General features: G+C 43.4%; 2 protein-coding genes across 2 annotated transcripts; both read right to left on the minus strand.

The window, feature by feature from the left end:
• Positions 1 to 3,174: 3,174 nt before the first annotated feature.
• Positions 3,175 to 4,686, minus strand: LOC123185719 (salutaridine reductase-like). Its single transcript, XM_044597550.1, has 5 exons — positions 4,649 to 4,686; positions 4,311 to 4,554; positions 4,158 to 4,223; positions 3,758 to 3,952; positions 3,175 to 3,659 (listed from the first exon to the last, which is right to left on the minus strand). The coding sequence occupies exons 1-5, from the start codon at positions 4,684 to 4,686 to the stop codon at positions 3,273 to 3,275; spliced, it is 930 nt and encodes a 309-aa protein (XP_044453485.1). The 3' UTR covers positions 3,175 to 3,272.
• A 3,973-nt stretch (positions 4,687 to 8,659) lies between these two features.
• Positions 8,660 to 10,795, minus strand: LOC123185720 ((+)-neomenthol dehydrogenase). Its single transcript, XM_044597551.1, has 5 exons — positions 10,469 to 10,795; positions 10,130 to 10,376; positions 9,851 to 9,925; positions 9,242 to 9,436; positions 8,660 to 9,149 (listed from the first exon to the last, which is right to left on the minus strand). Exons 1-5 carry the CDS (start codon positions 10,495 to 10,497, stop codon positions 8,769 to 8,771), a joined length of 927 nt encoding a protein of 308 aa, XP_044453486.1. The 5' UTR covers positions 10,498 to 10,795; the 3' UTR covers positions 8,660 to 8,768.
• Between the last annotated feature and the right edge of the window lie 5,371 nt (positions 10,796 to 16,166).

Raw genomic sequence — 16,166 nt, forward strand, 5'->3', positions numbered from 1 at the left:
TCATTGATTCTGCAATTCACATCCCACCATGCCATCGTGGAGGTAAACTCTTTGCCACTGTAGCTCATCTAGGTGTTGTTGTTATTGTGAAGACTCAGTAGCGACATTTATGATGATAATTATTAAGCAATAAGTTGTTCTACACTCATTTCTCCACAATTGAATTTTAGGGCCTCATTTTGCATCTCACCTCTCGGCCCCAAATTCCTAGAGAAGGCACTGACAAGTCAATGATAATTTTGGGGTTGAATTACACATTCGTATCCATATTGCACACTGAAAAGGAAAATGGTACACTAACTTTTGTACATGGTTTTTGCAAGTGATGCTATTACAAAGTACAAGCAAGTTCTTATGTAGATGGTAGATGAAAAAATTAGAAACTTTAGATGCGTGTTTTGTTATCTCGTGCTATTTCAATTCAAAGTTAAATTACACATGAGACCCTACAAAAAAATGGTTAGCCCATGAACAAAAAGACATATGTGGCAATGATTGAACCAATGAATAAGTGTTGTGGCAGAAAACAACACATGGTAGAGGATGTATGATGGCTACATGATAGGCACAAAAAAGAAAATACTATAAGAAATTTATATAGTTCAACCCTATGAAAACATGGGGGCATACTCTTGTTGTTGTGGAGATCGGGGTAATTTGTCAAGAAGTTTGACGATAATTTAGCTAAGGTTCTCGATTGCCTTGAAAAGACATGTGAGAAAGACTTCTACTAAGAGAAAAAACTCTTAACACCCACTTGAGATGAAATATTTATTCGCATTAGTGAGATTCATTGTAAGCGGCCCATGTAGGGTTTATACCCATGGTGGGAAGGGAGCGAAAGGGTATGTGCGTGAAACTAGCATATATTACCACGAACATGATTGGTTGGAAGGCCATAGGTTAAAAGGGCAATGTTTGGCTTGTCACTAGATAATCAGCTTGGTGGTCATGAATATGGTCCATCATCCACGCATTTCTTTGATGATTTTATGTTTCATTTGCTATGTGATTCTTTTGCATGGACAATCATTTGATCGATATTGGTTTGTCCTCTTCTATTTTAATGTGATGACACGAGGCTTTTCTTTGCAGAGTAGTCTGTGTATTAGTAGTCCAGATGACACTGGAATGTCTTCTTAAATAGGTAAATAAATTACCTTGCAACATCGAGTAACGCCATCATTTCAAGAAAATTTTTCTCTTTCACAACTAAAATGTCCTAGAATTTTCTACTTGTACCTAAAAATATACAATCATGGATGTTGGAAACCTCCGTCAAGATATTTATTAGATTATACATTTTCTTGATATATGACAAGGTATTAAGGATATTTAATAGACATGAACACAAACATATACCTACAATTTGTCTACGAGTCACAAGTTAGCCATGAATACATATACCTACTATTCATCACCCAGGGTGCAGAATAAGCTATTCTTCACCCGAGGTAATTTTACGATTATTTTATAATTAAATTACGTTTGAAATTGAAATAGTTACATTTCTATTGATTCACTACGTAAAATTTGATATAAGAAAATAAAAATATAGGTCATAAGATAAGAAAATTTGCAGTTTATGTGTATTTTAGACTATGTTTTTACGTTTGTAATTTTACATAACATAAAATATTTTTTACGGCGATTATATATTTTCCTACGGTCTCTTTTTACATCGGAAATAAGACAAAACTTACAGAACGTAAAATTACGGTTTATTGATGGTAAAATAGAGAGGGGTGGAGAATAAGCTATTCTACATTCATGCTTAGAATAGTGTACCCTTAGGGAAGCACATATTATTTTTCATTTTTTGAGAAGCACAAATGTCCTTCCCGCGTAAGTAAATCTGTGCTTCCACGAGAAGCACAATTATTTTTAGAAGCACAAATAAAAAATATTTTCCTAAAAAACACAGTTTGTGATTTAAAATAATAATAATAATAACAATAACAATAATAATAATAATAATAATAATAATAATAATAATAATAATAATAATAATAATAATAACAATAATTGCGTTAAAATGCAGGGAATACCATGCAAAAACCAAAAAGCCCCAAAACCATGTAAAACCTGAAAACACATATAGAAATATAAAAAATAAAATGTAGAAGGAGCGACTAGCACGCGATATGTGGCGGCGGCTCAACGCACCACATGGGGGCTCACATGGCAACAAAGTGCCTCTTGGAGGACAAAGGGTAAACCCTTGAAAAGTTGCTCCCGGTAATTCCTATATATCGCCTGGTGCGATAAAGTGTCAAGCAATCGCACTGGCGACCGCAAGGATGGGCTGGCCCAACTCAACGTGAGCGGTAGCGTTTTTCTTCTTTTGTCGGTGTCTTTTATCTTTTATGGGTTTCTTCCATTTTTTTCTCTCTCTTCTTATTCTAAATTCCAAAGCCCAGAAGCCCAGTTGCGGTTTTTCCCTTTTTAAGAAGAAAAAAAATGTCTTTCCCTTTTGACGAAAGCAATTCTGTACTTCTATTACGAAGCGAAACTGTGCTTCTTTTGAAAGAACAGATTTTTTTTTCCTTTCTGAGAAGCACTCACGGAATCAAATTTGTATTTCCACGAGAACCAATTATGCTTTTCATGGAAGCACATATTATTTTTCATTTTTTGTTAAGCACAAATGTCAATCCCACGTAAGCAAATATGTGCTTCCACGAAGCACAATTGTTTTTGGAAGCACAAATAAAAAATATTTTCCTAAAAAATGTTTGAGATTCAAAATAATAATAATAATAATTGCATCAAAATGTAGGGAATACCATGCAAAAACCAAAAAGCCTAAAACCATCTAAAACCTGAAAACGCATATAGAAAAATAAAAAACAAAATCTAGAAGGAGCCGATAGCACGCGATATGTGGCGGCGGCTCAACGCACCACATGGGGCGCTCACATGGCAACAAAGTGGCCCTTGGAGGACAAAGGGTAAACCCTTGAAAAGTTGCTCCCGGTAATTCTTATATATCGCCTGGTGCGATAAAGTGTCAAGCAATCCCACTGGATCTGGGTGCAGAAATGCCACGTCCCTCACAGGGTCTTTATTGCATCAACAAAACATAGATGCTTGCCATGGAGAGCTACACATCGGTTCATGTACACTAGTCACGAGTTCAAATGTATAATAAATCTGTTGAAAGCTTGTTCTGCAACAATTGCGAACCCGAATCCTAAAGCAGCTAAAGAAGATGGATTTAATTTCCATCAGGCTCTGCCGAAAGTGAGTCTTCAATTTTGGCAGTCAAAGAGTTACACGAATGGTGAAACTTCACTACGGTAGAAGAACACGCCTGTTGGTCCTCCTGCCGGTAAGAGGGCCACCATGACAATGCTACCGGCACCTTCCTCCGCCGTCAGTTCTCCAGTGTCGTAGTTGATGTCAGTCATGCAATAGCCAGGGTGCACGGAGTTGGCGCGCAACGCCGGGAAATTCTTTGCCATTATCCTCGTGTAGCCATTGATCAGAGCCTTGGACACCTTGTAGGCCAAGTACTCTGAATCAGCAGGCCATCCTTGAGATTTCAGTAGGCCATTCTTGTAGCCATTCAGGAACAATCTTGACATCTCATCTAGCCTCTCTATCGTCAGGTTTTCGATGTTGTTCAGCTCCTGCTTGAGGTCCTCGCCGCTGAAATACTGGAGCAGAAGAAGCAAAGAACATGATTTTCAACATGTGCAACATGAGTTAGCCCTTATAAACTGATGACAAGCGTACTAGTTGAAGATAAGTTTACTCGGAGTAATCCGTAGTTTGACGACACGTTGACAAGTCTTCCGCCAGAGGAGGCCTGAAGGAGAGGGAGGAGTGCTTCCGTGACGTACTTGGTGCCGAAGTAGTTTATTCTCAAGCATTCTTCAGCTTCGTCGTAGGTCTCCGTGGAGTGCTCTAGTAACCACTGGAGCCTCTCCGTTGCATTCCTGCCTACAAGCTAGTAGTATTTGATTCAGCCACATAGCCTAGTCATTCACTTAGCTCCAGTAAAGAAACGAAGAAAAAGGAAAGTGCAAACATGAAACTTTTTCTTTTCTTCAAATTGCGTTGCTCACACGAACTACTGTTAAATTTTCTTCTGAAGAATACAGGATCTACAAAATATTTAGTGTGAAGTGTTGAACAAATCAAAATGGGCGTACCACATCCTGAAGTGGTGCCGTGGTGTCAATCTCTGCGGTTGCACCTATAACTCCTGCGTTGTTGATCTGCAAAGCTTTCAAAGTGCACATGAGAACTTAGTGCAAAGAAGATATCAATACTTAGTCAAGAGACAAATGGGCGTACCGGCGTACCAATAAATCTAGCTTGCCGAACTTGTTCTTCACAAAGTCAGCCAGGCGGGCAGCGCTGGATGGATCACTGACATCGAGCTTGTGATACACCACATCGGATAGCCCGGACGCGTGCAGCCGGCGCGCCGCTTCATTACCCCTCGTCTCGTCTCTCGCCGTCAGGACGACGACGACGCCCTTGGAGGCCAGCTGCTTGCATACCTCCAGCCCAATTCCTTTGTTCCCTCCGGTAACAACAGCGACCCTGGAAAGAAACACAGATCTACACAAGTTCAACTCTGAACGGTGAACACTGAACTGCACGCATGAACAAGTTAAGTATGGTCTGATCCGGGTGCCTTTTCTCGGAGGGGTTGGAGACGGCGCGCATCTCCATTTACAAGAGCGTCTGCTGCAACGCAAGAGTCTGGAGGCGAGACCGAAGTGTGCTACTTTAACTCGGCTCTAATCGCTCAAGGTGTGCTGCTTCTAACGCGGCGACGTGTATGTATGCCATCGTTATCACTGAATGAGTCAAAACTTGCCGTGTTGCACTCGTCGCCGCCGGCCGATTTCTCTATGGCCGCGTCCACCTCGTCTCCTTTCAAAGTTCACCCCATCTTCTCAGGTGCTTTTGTTTTTGAGCATCAATACAGACACAAGCGCTCATATACACGCGCATACACTCATCCTTATGAACGCACAGACGCACACCCTATCCCTATAAGCACCTCCGAGAGACTGAGCCGACATATCATCTTGAGATTTACGAAGTCATCGTAGGCGCCTCGTCGTCGACGGGAACGTCTCCTCCCACTGAAAACGCATCGCCGGAAATACTGAAATAAATCCAGGAATAATGCGAGCAGCAGGATTTGAACCCTGATGGGTTGGGGATACCACTATCCACCTAACCAACTCAACCACAGGTTGATTCGCTCCATCTTCTCAGGTGCTGACAGGTCATGCATGTATGTCACTTATTGTAACCTGGTTGTTTTCTTTTTTTTCCATAGAATTTGTTTAATTAAAATATTTTATCGCTTAAACTATGTGTCCAAATCTCGAACTGGTTTCATTAGTTAATATCTCGCGTTGAGGTCTTCGAAACAAGATCTTGGGGTAATATGTTCGACAAACTTTTTTCACGAAATACCCACACAAAAAAAGATCGGAAACAAAAATATAAGAAAAAATAAAATCAGGTAACCAAAAAAAGGTAACCAAAGAAAAAAAGAATAACAAACAAGGAAGAAAAAACTGAAACCCAGAAGCACGGTTGCGGTTTTTTCCTTTTCGAGAAGAACAAATGTTTTTTCTCTTCTCGTAAAAGCGAATCTGTACTTCTATGAGAAGCAAAACCGTGCTTCTCCTGAAAGCATTGATTTTTTTTTCTTTTCCGGGAAGCACTTGCGGAATCAAATTTTTACTTCCATGAGAAGCAAAATTGTGCTTTTTGTAAAAGCACGGATTATTTTTCATTTTTCGAGAAGCGTAACTGCCCTTCTCGCGTAAGCAAATATGTGCTTTCATGATAAGCAAATATGTGCTTCTCGTGAAAGCATAATTTTTTTTCCAAGCACAACAAAAAAAATATTTTCCAAAAAGCATAGTTTGTGATTTATGAAAATAATAATAATAAATGCACTAGAATGTCAGGAATACCACGCAAAAACCAAAAAGCCCAAAAAACCATCTAAAAACTGAAAACGCATACAGAAAAATAAAAAACCAAAATCTAGAGGGAGCGGACAGCACGTGCTATGTAGAGGCGGCCCGACGCACCACATGGGACTCTCACATGGCAATAAAGTGACCCTCGCAGGAGCCGCATAAGTGGTAGCCCTTGAATAGTTGCTCCCGGTAATTCCTATTTGTTGCCTAGTGCGATAAAGTGTCAAGCAATCGCAATGGCGACCGCGAGGATGGGTCGGGCCAACTTAACACGAGCGGTAGTGTTTTTCTTCTTTTCTCGGCAGCTTTTATCTTTTACGGTTTTCTTCCATTTATTTCTCTTCTTATTTTTCAAATTTTATTTTAATTTTTGTTTTTGTGCTTGTCCATGGAATTTTGAATTACTTCCAACAACTTACGATGCACCCTTAAAATTGGTTCACATGTCTCATAGACCGTGGCACATATTCAAAATAGTATTATTTGTATGGACATTTTTATTTCTCATGAAAATTACTAGGGGTTGCATGAACTATTTAAACCGCATCAAAATTTTATTTTATATGCTATAATATTCATTGGAGCACATTTCTTCATACCAAAATATAGGTTTATTTTTTTAACAAATGCTAGAAGTTGTGTGAACATTTTATTTGAAAATGTGACATGCACGAATATTGTTCATAACCACTGATACATATTTTGGAAAAAAGCATCTACACATTCAAAATATTTTATTAATTAACATGGTCTATTAAAAAATATTATTATTACTAATAAAGATGATTTCATTAGATCATGGAAACAAACACTAATCGCCTGTCCGAATTAACTGTCTCAAGCTAGGAGCCGAAATGCAAAGCCCACAAATACGGCGGATATATGACAGGTATGAGCGGGTACTTTGCCCCCATTTTTTGTCCCTAGTTACGGACCACGCAGCCACGACCAACGAGGATGGCAAGCCCACAAAGCAGAGTGGTACTAGTACTAGTTCGCAAGCCCGTGAGGTAAGTGTAGCTCTGATTTAAGAACTTTGTGGAATGGACTCCTCATATCTTGGATTGTTTTTTTTGGGGGGGGGGGGGGGGGGGGGGGGCATTAGATCACGCTCCCGTGCCGCTCCCCGCAGAACCCTAGATCGCCGCCGCCGCCACCTCCTCTCCTCGCTCTCGCCTCCTCGGTGCCGCCGGAGGGCGCCGTCGGGCAAAGCCCGCGCGGCGTCGGCGGGGGGGGGGGGGGGGGGGGGGGGCTAGCTCCATCTTCGCAAGGGCCTCGAGCGGCGCGGAGGCGGCTCGCCTTAGGAGGTGCTGGGCTCGGCTTGGCGCGGTCGGGCCTGGGCGGCGGGTGGGCGACGCGGTCGTTGGGGGGGGGGGCGCTGAGGCGACTCGCCTTAGGAGGTGCTGGGCTCGGCTTGGCACGGTCGGGCCTGGGCGGCGGGTGGGCGACGCGGTCGTGGGGGGGGGGGGCGCTGAGGCGGAGGAGGGAGGCGGCGTCGCCAGCACGGTGCTGCGCGAGAGCTGGCGAGGCGCTGAGTTGTGCGTGCGTGGGCGCAAGGCGGGCGAGAGGAAGTCAGGGGTCGGGGCCTATTGCTGGGCTGCCGACTGGCTTGCTTCTCGGCGCGTTGGGGGCTTCCCAGGTGCGGATCTACCAGGGAGGCTAGCCTGCGACCTTAGGGGCGCGGCTCAAGATGCCTCCAGATCTGTCGGGGTAGCTGGCCGGCGACCTCCTAGGCGCGGCCGAGATGTGAACTGTGCTTGTGCGCCTTGGAATTGGTATGTAGGAAGAGTTGGCTGGGCCACAGGCTTGGGTGGGTGTGGCTGCCGGTGAAAGCCGCACTCCGGTTGTGGCCGGAGCAATCAATGGCGGCGCCTATGGGCGTCGTCCCCTTGTTGGAGGCATCGATTGTGCAGCCCCTCCCTTCCCTTGCCTGACATTCTTTAGGGGGAACTCTAGATTCGGTCTATCAGATCGGACGATGACGATGCTATCGAATTTGCTCGGTGTCATGTCTCCTCTTGAGGACATCGTCTTGAAGATAGACTCAGTCAGAGGGACTCAGTGCTCTTGTAGGTGGTTGGCGACGGCTCGTGTAGCATCTCCGTGAGAGCAGCAGAAGCACCCTCCACATGCAGAGTGTGTCAGGCGAGTTATGTCAGCCAAGTTCGCGGGATCGAAGCGGCATATGTTTGCTCTATCGGACATAGTGTTCCTTTTTGATGTCGTCGAGTTTTGCGGATATGCTAGTGGCAGCCCGGATTGATACAACGGTTTGTGGTGTGTACTTTGGTAGCGGCGTGAGCGCTCGAGTGCCGGACAGGGTGTGTTGTGGGGTGTTGGCCTTCTGACGTGTTGTAGGTGTTGTGGTGCTTTAGGCCTAGTCTTATCGGGCGCTGTTTAGGTTTTTGCTCGGTTTTCCTTGATAAATTGAGCAATCCCTTTTCATTTCTTCTTTTTCAGCATTCGTCTTATGCGGTGCATTCCTCCTTGGGGTGTTATTTGTAATGCCTCTTTCTGATCAATGAATTTGGCAGCTCTCCTGCCAACATTCAAAAAAATTATTTTGGATTGGTTTTCATTGTACTTTGACTACCTATTGCTGAAATTATGCGCCAGCCACTGGTCACGGGTGCTTCCCCAGAGCAACAGTTTTCACATCACAATTAGGCGGTGACATCCATCTCCCGTCACATGCGAAGTCCAAACAAACGTAAACTTTATTCCTTTTTTTGAACTCAACATAGCCTTATTCTTGACTTGGCAGATAAGCGCAACAAAACAGTAGTACTACTACGGATGCTTTTTTCACACGAAGGATGCCTCCTCGCCTTCGGAGAAGTACCTGCCGGTGGGCCCGCCTTCCGGCAGCAGCGCAACGCTGGTGATGTTGCGCGCGCCCTCCTCCGGCGTCAGGATCCCGGAGTTCCTGGTGATGTCCGTCTTCACGTAGCCGGGGTGCGCGCAGTTGACGCGCAGCTCCGGGTGCCTCCTGGCCAGGATCCTCGAGTAGGCGTTCATGGCGGCCTTGGCCACCTTGTACGCCGAGAACTCGGCCGGCCACCCGCGCGCCTCCGCCCCGCCGCTCTCGAAGTCCCTGAGGAACTCGGCCAGCAGCTCGTCCAGCCTCTCCTCCGCCAGTCTGTCGACGCCGTTCAGCTCCTGCTTCAGCTCCTCGCTCCTGAAAAACTGCGGCCGAAAAGGAAGAAAGTTGGCGTCGGATCATGACCTCTTTTCTGTTGCCGTTGGAGGAACTTATTTGATCGACGTATGATGCTTACGCTGAGCAATCCGAAGTTGGAGGAGACGTTGACGATCCTTCCGTCGGACGAGGATCGGAGCAGGGGCAGGAGAGCCTCTGTCACCCGCTTCGTGCCGTAGTAGTTCGTCTGCAGGCCCTGTTTCGCGGTCTCGTACGTCTGCCGGCAGCTGGTCCACATCCAATCGATCCTCTGGCCCGCGTCCATGCCATTGAACTGTTGTGGTATGAACCCATGGAGGAAAATGACATGCATTCAGCGTCGTTTGTACCAGCTGGTGCTTAAGGATAATCTTGAATAGATGACACCGCACTGATTAGTTAAGCAACCGCGTGGCAAGCGTGGTAGGCAACCCCGAATCTTTATATCAATAATAGTCGACTAGTTATGTGCATGATATGACATGTTGATGGGTCAGCGATAATCTTATATGCTCCTGAAACTAAATTGCGCATATGTTTAAAATTGCACGGTTGGCAATACTCTGAAAATGGCCATCTTTTTTTTTCATTTTGGGGGAGAGCAATGAAACAGTAGTTTTTTTTTCTATAAAAATAGAAGACAACTGAAACAGTTTGATCTACCAACAAGCTAAACACTCGAAAATAAACGTCAAGATGGCGTTGTTACCGCTTCATCACCGGGAGTTAAACCATAAACTGGATCAATGACATGCTCAATCCCATCAGTCGCGGCGTTATTCACCTGTGAATCACACTTGTTATCAATAACTTGTCATACCAAGGTTTAGTCAAAATATTATTTCATTATTTTACAACTTATTTTCTTCTAAATCAGAGACAGTTAATATAGATCGGAGGGAGTATAATACCGCAGTCTACTAAACAAGCTATTCTTCGGAATAGTATGACAGCGACGGATAAAATGCCCCAAATAGGAAAAAAATACCAGGATGTCAAGCTTCCCGAAACGGGTCTTGAGGAAATCTGCGAGTCGAGCGATGCTGGAAGCATCCGTGATGTCCAGCTGATGAAAGATGACATGTGCGTGCCCCAGCCGCTTGATCTGCTCGACCGCCGCCGCCCCCCTCGTCTCGTCCCTGGCCGTCAGAACAACCGTGATGGCGCCGCCGCCTGCCAGCTGCTTGCACGCCTCCAGCCCGATCCCTTTGCTCCCGCCGGTGACCACAGCAATCCTGCCAACGCCAGCACATAGCGGCGGAGTTCAGATTTTAGCGACACTGATCGGCGAGAAGAAATACATGGAGATACGGCATGTAGCATGTACCTTGTGTTCGAGGGAGTGCTTCCTTCCATGATCAAGCTTCCGATTCGGAATAGCACTGCGGAGTTGCAGATCGAACCTGAACTTGGATCCAAAAGCGTGAGCTCTCACAGATGAGATCAAACCCTGATGGAAGGAGGAGTCGGCGAGGCCTTGCGCGTCTAGCACTAGCAGGTAGCAGCCGAGGTGGTCAGGTCTCAGGTGGCGTGGCGAGCTGGAAGGGTGTAGGGAAGCGCGGTGGTCGGGCCGCAGCTTTTGTAGAGTGAGAACTGAGAAGAGATGAGATGTGGCGAGAGGGGAATAGGGGCCGGGCCGTTGACCATTATCGATTCCACCTACTGCGGTGCGGCAACAAGTATACTACTCCAAAGCGGCGCGTCGTTTTACATATGCAGAACAATCACGAGGCTGAGGCTACAATTATCGGTAGAATGAGGCGCATGATCTTGGCCTTGATATGACCGTTCTCGACGTGGATGGTGTCTTTGTCCGTGTCCGGGTGTCGGTGGTTCCGTCTTCTGTGTCGTCACCGTACCACCAACAAGGATGGCACCCGATGGCCTCTCCTTGGGGGTCGTCTTTGCTTCGCCAATGTATCCCACCTGCGCCCCATGCCGAGGGTGTGATTCCCAGTGAGAAGGACCGCTGTCACGATGCAATGAACTTCACACCTCTCCTTTTCTACCGTTCACGCATGCCCGTACTGTTACCTAGAGCAGAAAGCATGCATATAGAGATTATATTAAATATATGTATAGAAGTTATGATGATGGACTAAGATAATTTTGAGATTATTTTATGAGTATCACTGAGATTCAGTCATGGCATTTTTTGACAGTATAGTGCGAACATGATAGAGACTGATCAAATAAATGGCACTTGATTTCATCTACTTATATTCTTCAGGGTCACATGAGGCCCATGACTGAGGTACCATTCACTCATGCCATGTATTGACCATGAAAACTGGAAGGGTGCAGGTACGCAAGCGGCGCATGGAAGCTGATACTTGCAATCTGTTTGCGGAATCCGGCAGCGTGCGGTCCGAGAATGAGAATCATGTGATTGCTGGTAAGTGCTAAATGCATGCGCGTAGCATGATGAATCATTGTCCAGTCCAGATGCGTAATTTGTTTTAGGACACCTTGGACACCCCCCCCCCCCCCCCCTCTCTCTCTCTCTCTCTTTTTCTGCTTCCTGTCCTGTTCTTCACAAGTCCCATTTGGCAATACATCAGATTATTCTCTTGACGTAGCTTGTTTAGGCATCGACGTCTCTACTACTATATGGGATTAAAAGGCAGCTTGAAAAACTAAAGCACTAATGGCGCAACAAGTGGAAGAACAATTAAGAAATAAGTAGTTTGTTCTGTATACTAGATTGGACAATGCTTCCCCCCTGGAAGTCCATTGCTGAATCTTAAATCAAGAGAAGTTTTCTTCTTAAGGATCCGAGAAGTTTCGCGAAGTCGCTACAGTGGGCGAGAGATCAGCTAAGACATTTGAGGTAACACAGCAGGCCTGGATTAACATGGCAACTCTCTTGTGATTTGCCTACAGTTAGATGAATTTACCATTAGTTTACATAGTGTACATAATATATAGACAAGTCAGGTTGCCACAGAAATTTAATCTACCACGAGCATTGTCATCGTTGTTGCATATAAGGTACTTGAAATAAAGCCCATGAGATATGGTTTGAAGAGCACAGTGAAGCGCTCTTTGTATAAATTAGAGAAATCCATGCAATCTTTATTTTAGTTATGTCTCTAGGTATGCCAAAAATTCATGGAGTAGCTCACATATGTCATTATGGTTGTAAATTTAATCATCCGTTCAAGTGCATCAATCTCTAATCTTTATAGGCTTACTGAAGTACTATTTGACATTCTGGCAATTCATTCATTTATATGTGCAGCTGACCATCTCCACATCACACAAGGACCGTGTAATGACTTATAAGTATTGATATGTTGTCTTGTTTCAATGAGACTATGTTGTGTTTTCCGCATTATTGGTCAAGAAGCTTGAGCTCTACCTTGTAATTATGCGCCATCATGTTTCAGGACGGCTTCAAGAGGTGATAAATAGATATTTCAGATTTTAATTTCTAACTTTTCTTTAAGCATGGTTTACCTATTCAAAAACATTGTTAGTTGCTTTCACTTTGATGCATAGCGGATTCACTTGAAGAAAGGACATTATATAATAGAGCAAATTATAATGTTAATTCAGTAAATTCAGTTTAATTGTTCTTGAACTTCCAAAGAACCAATGAACTTTGTTCTGACTTTTTGAAACAAGATAAGGGAGATAATAGTGTGGTATCGAGGAGTGGATCCCTGAATTTCACATTTGTGTAAGGCATGTACTGATGATATTTGACATGCAAATATTTGTAGAAGTTAATGTGACCACTATATTCATGCAGCAAAACTTTATTGTTTGGACATACTACTTCCTCTGTAACTTAATAGTATAGGACATTTTTTGACATTGGCACGGACTTTAAAAATGTCTTATAAAAAGTTACAGAGGGAGTAGCATTTATGTTATTTCCAATTAGAATAAACCATATAGCCTTTTTTGGTCCTTTGTAAACACAAAAGAATGATATTTTTTCATCTTGCATGGCCATGACGGACAAGCAACAAAGCAAAGCAGGGGCAGGTGGGGGTAAGAGTAAGTATCACTTGTCATGTTTAACTCATGGCCAACAAAGAGCAAATATCACTTGAAACTCACTATAGGAAGAATACTGCTGTGATGATTATAAACATATATGTTCCACCTGGTTGCTCAGTTAGTATTAATTTCTTATTACTTCCTTCTTCTTGTAGTCTGATACGTCTCCGTCGTAACTACTTTTCCAAACACTTTTGCCCTTATTTTGGACTCTAACTTGCATGATTTGAATGGAACTAACTCGGACTGACGTTGTTTTCAGCAAAATTGCCATGGTGTTATTCATGTGCAGAAACAAAAATTCTCGGAATGACCTGAAACTCCATGGAGCGTATTTTTGGAAATAATAAAAAATACTGGCAAAAGATCAAGGCCAGGGGCCCCACACCCTAGCCACGAGGGTGGGGGGGCGCGCCCCCTACCTCGTGCCCCCCTGGAGCTCCTCCGACCTCAACTCCAACTCTATATATTCACTTTCAGAGAGAAAAAATCAGAGAGAAGGATTCATCACGTTTTACGATACGGAGCCGCCGCCAAGCCCTAAAACCTCTCGGGAGGGCTGATCTGGAGTCCGTTCGGGGCTCCGGAGAGGGGAATCCGTCGCCGTCTTCATCATCAACTATCCTCCATCACCAATTTCATGATGCTCACCGCCGTGCGTGAGTAATTCCATCGTAGGCTTGCTGGACGGTGATGGGTTGGATGAGATTTATCATGTAATCGAGTTAATTTTGTTAGGGTTTGATCCCTAGTATCCACTATGTTCTGAGATTTATGTTGCTATGACTTTGCTATGCTTAATGCTTGTCACTAGGGCCCGAGTGCCATGATTTCAGATCTGAACCTATTATGTTTTCATCAATATATGAGAGTTCTTGATCCTATCTTGCAAGTCTATAGTCACCTACTATGTGTTATGATCCGGCAACCCCGAAGTGACAATAATCGGGACCACTCCCGGTGATGACCGTAGTTTGAGGAGTTCATGTATTCACTATGTGTTAATGCTTTGGTCCGGTACTCTATTAAAAGGAGGCCTTAATATCCCTTAGTTTCCACTAGGACCCAACTTCCACGGGAGGGTATGACAAAAGATGTCATGCAAGTTCTTTTACATAAGCACGTATGACTATATTCGGAATACATGCCTACATTACATTGATGAATTGGAGCTAGTTCTGTGTCACCCTAGGTTATGACTGTTACATGATGAACCGCATCCGGCATAATTCTCTATCACCGATCCATTGCCTACGAGCTTTCCATATATTGTTCTTCGCTTATTTACTTTTCCGTTGCTATTGTTACAATCACTATAAAATACCAAAAACATTACTTTTGTTATCATTACCTTTTGCTACCGTTACCACTACTATCATATTACTTTGCTACTAAATACTTTGCTGCAGATATTAAGTTTCCAGGTGTGGTTAAATTGACAACTCAACTGCTAATACTTGAGAATATTCTTTGGCTCCCCTTGTGTCGAATCGATAAATTTGGGTTGAATACTCTACCCTCGAAAACTGTTGCGATCCCCTATACTTGTGGGTTATCAAGACTATTTTCTGGCATCGTTGCCGGGGAGCATAGCTCTATTATTTGAGTCACTTGGGATTTATATCTGCTTATCATTATGAACAACTTTAAAGATCCAAGAACCAAGATTTATCCCTCAACTACGAGGGGAGGTAAGGAACTGCCATCTAGCTCTGCACTTGATTCACCTTCTGTTTTGAGTAAGCTTGCGACACCTAAACCTGCTTCTGCTATTGATTCTGATATGTCGCATGTTATTGACGATGTCACTTCTGCTATGCATGATACTTATGATGAAACTACTTCTATGCTTGATACTACTATGCCACTTGGTGAATTTTTGCTAGGGCTAGAGAGAATGAAATTATTGAAACTGATAATATTGATGAAAGTGATGATGAAGACTCTCTCCTTAATAAATATGAATTGCATGTTGTTCCCGAGGGTTATGTTATGGATGAAGAAGCTACTAGAGCTATTTTAGCTTGCAATGATAGATATGACCTAAAGAGGTTATTAGCTAAATGGAAGCAGCAATCCCTTAATGCTAGAATGAAACCTGACCCTGCTTTTGCTACTTCACCTATCTGTGTTACTGATAAGGATTATGAATTCTCTGTTGATCCTGATATAATTACTTTGGTTGAATCTGATCCTTTTGATGGCTATGAATCTGAAACTGTTGTGGCACATCTTACTAAATTAAATGATATAGCCACCCTGTTCACTAATGATGAGAGAACTCACTACTTTTATATCCTTAAAATATTCCCGTTCTCATTAAAGGGTGATGCTAAGATATGGTTTAATTCTCTTGATCCTGGTTGTGTGCGTAGTCCCCAGGATATGATTTATTACTTCTCTGCTAAATATTTCCCTGCTCATAAGAAACAAGCTGCCTTAAGGGATATATATAATTTTGTGCAAATTGAAGAAGAGAGTCTCCCACAAGCTTGGGGGAGGCTTCTCAAATTACTTAATGCTTTGCCTGATCATCCTATTAAGAAAAATGAAATACTTGATATCTTTTATAGTGGACTAACCGATGCTTCCAGAGATTACCTGGATAGTTATGCTCGTTCTGTTTTCAGGGAAAGAACACCGGATAAAGCTAAAATTTTATTGAATAATATGTTGACAAATGAAAATAATTGGACACTTCCTAAGCCAACTCCTGAGCCTATTCCTAAAACAACTCCGAAGAAAAGAGGTGTTCTATTTCTCAATCCTGAAGATATGCAAGAGGCAAAGAAATCCATGAAAGAAAAGGGTATTAAAGCTGAAGATGTTAAGAATTTACCTCCTATTGAAGAAATACATGGTCTTAATTTACCGCCTGTCGAAGAAATGCATAATTTTAATCCATCTCCTATTGAAGAAATACATGGTCTTGATAACCCGACACAGGTAGTAAAGTTAAATTCTCTCTATAGATATGATAAAGCTGAAATCCCATTTACTAAGTTTGCTGGCCCATG

Source organism: Triticum aestivum, chromosome 2A (assembly GCF_018294505.1).
Source record: "Triticum aestivum cultivar Chinese Spring chromosome 2A, IWGSC CS RefSeq v2.1, whole genome shotgun sequence".
In the NCBI taxonomy this organism is placed as follows: Eukaryota; Viridiplantae; Streptophyta; class Magnoliopsida; order Poales; family Poaceae; genus Triticum; species Triticum aestivum.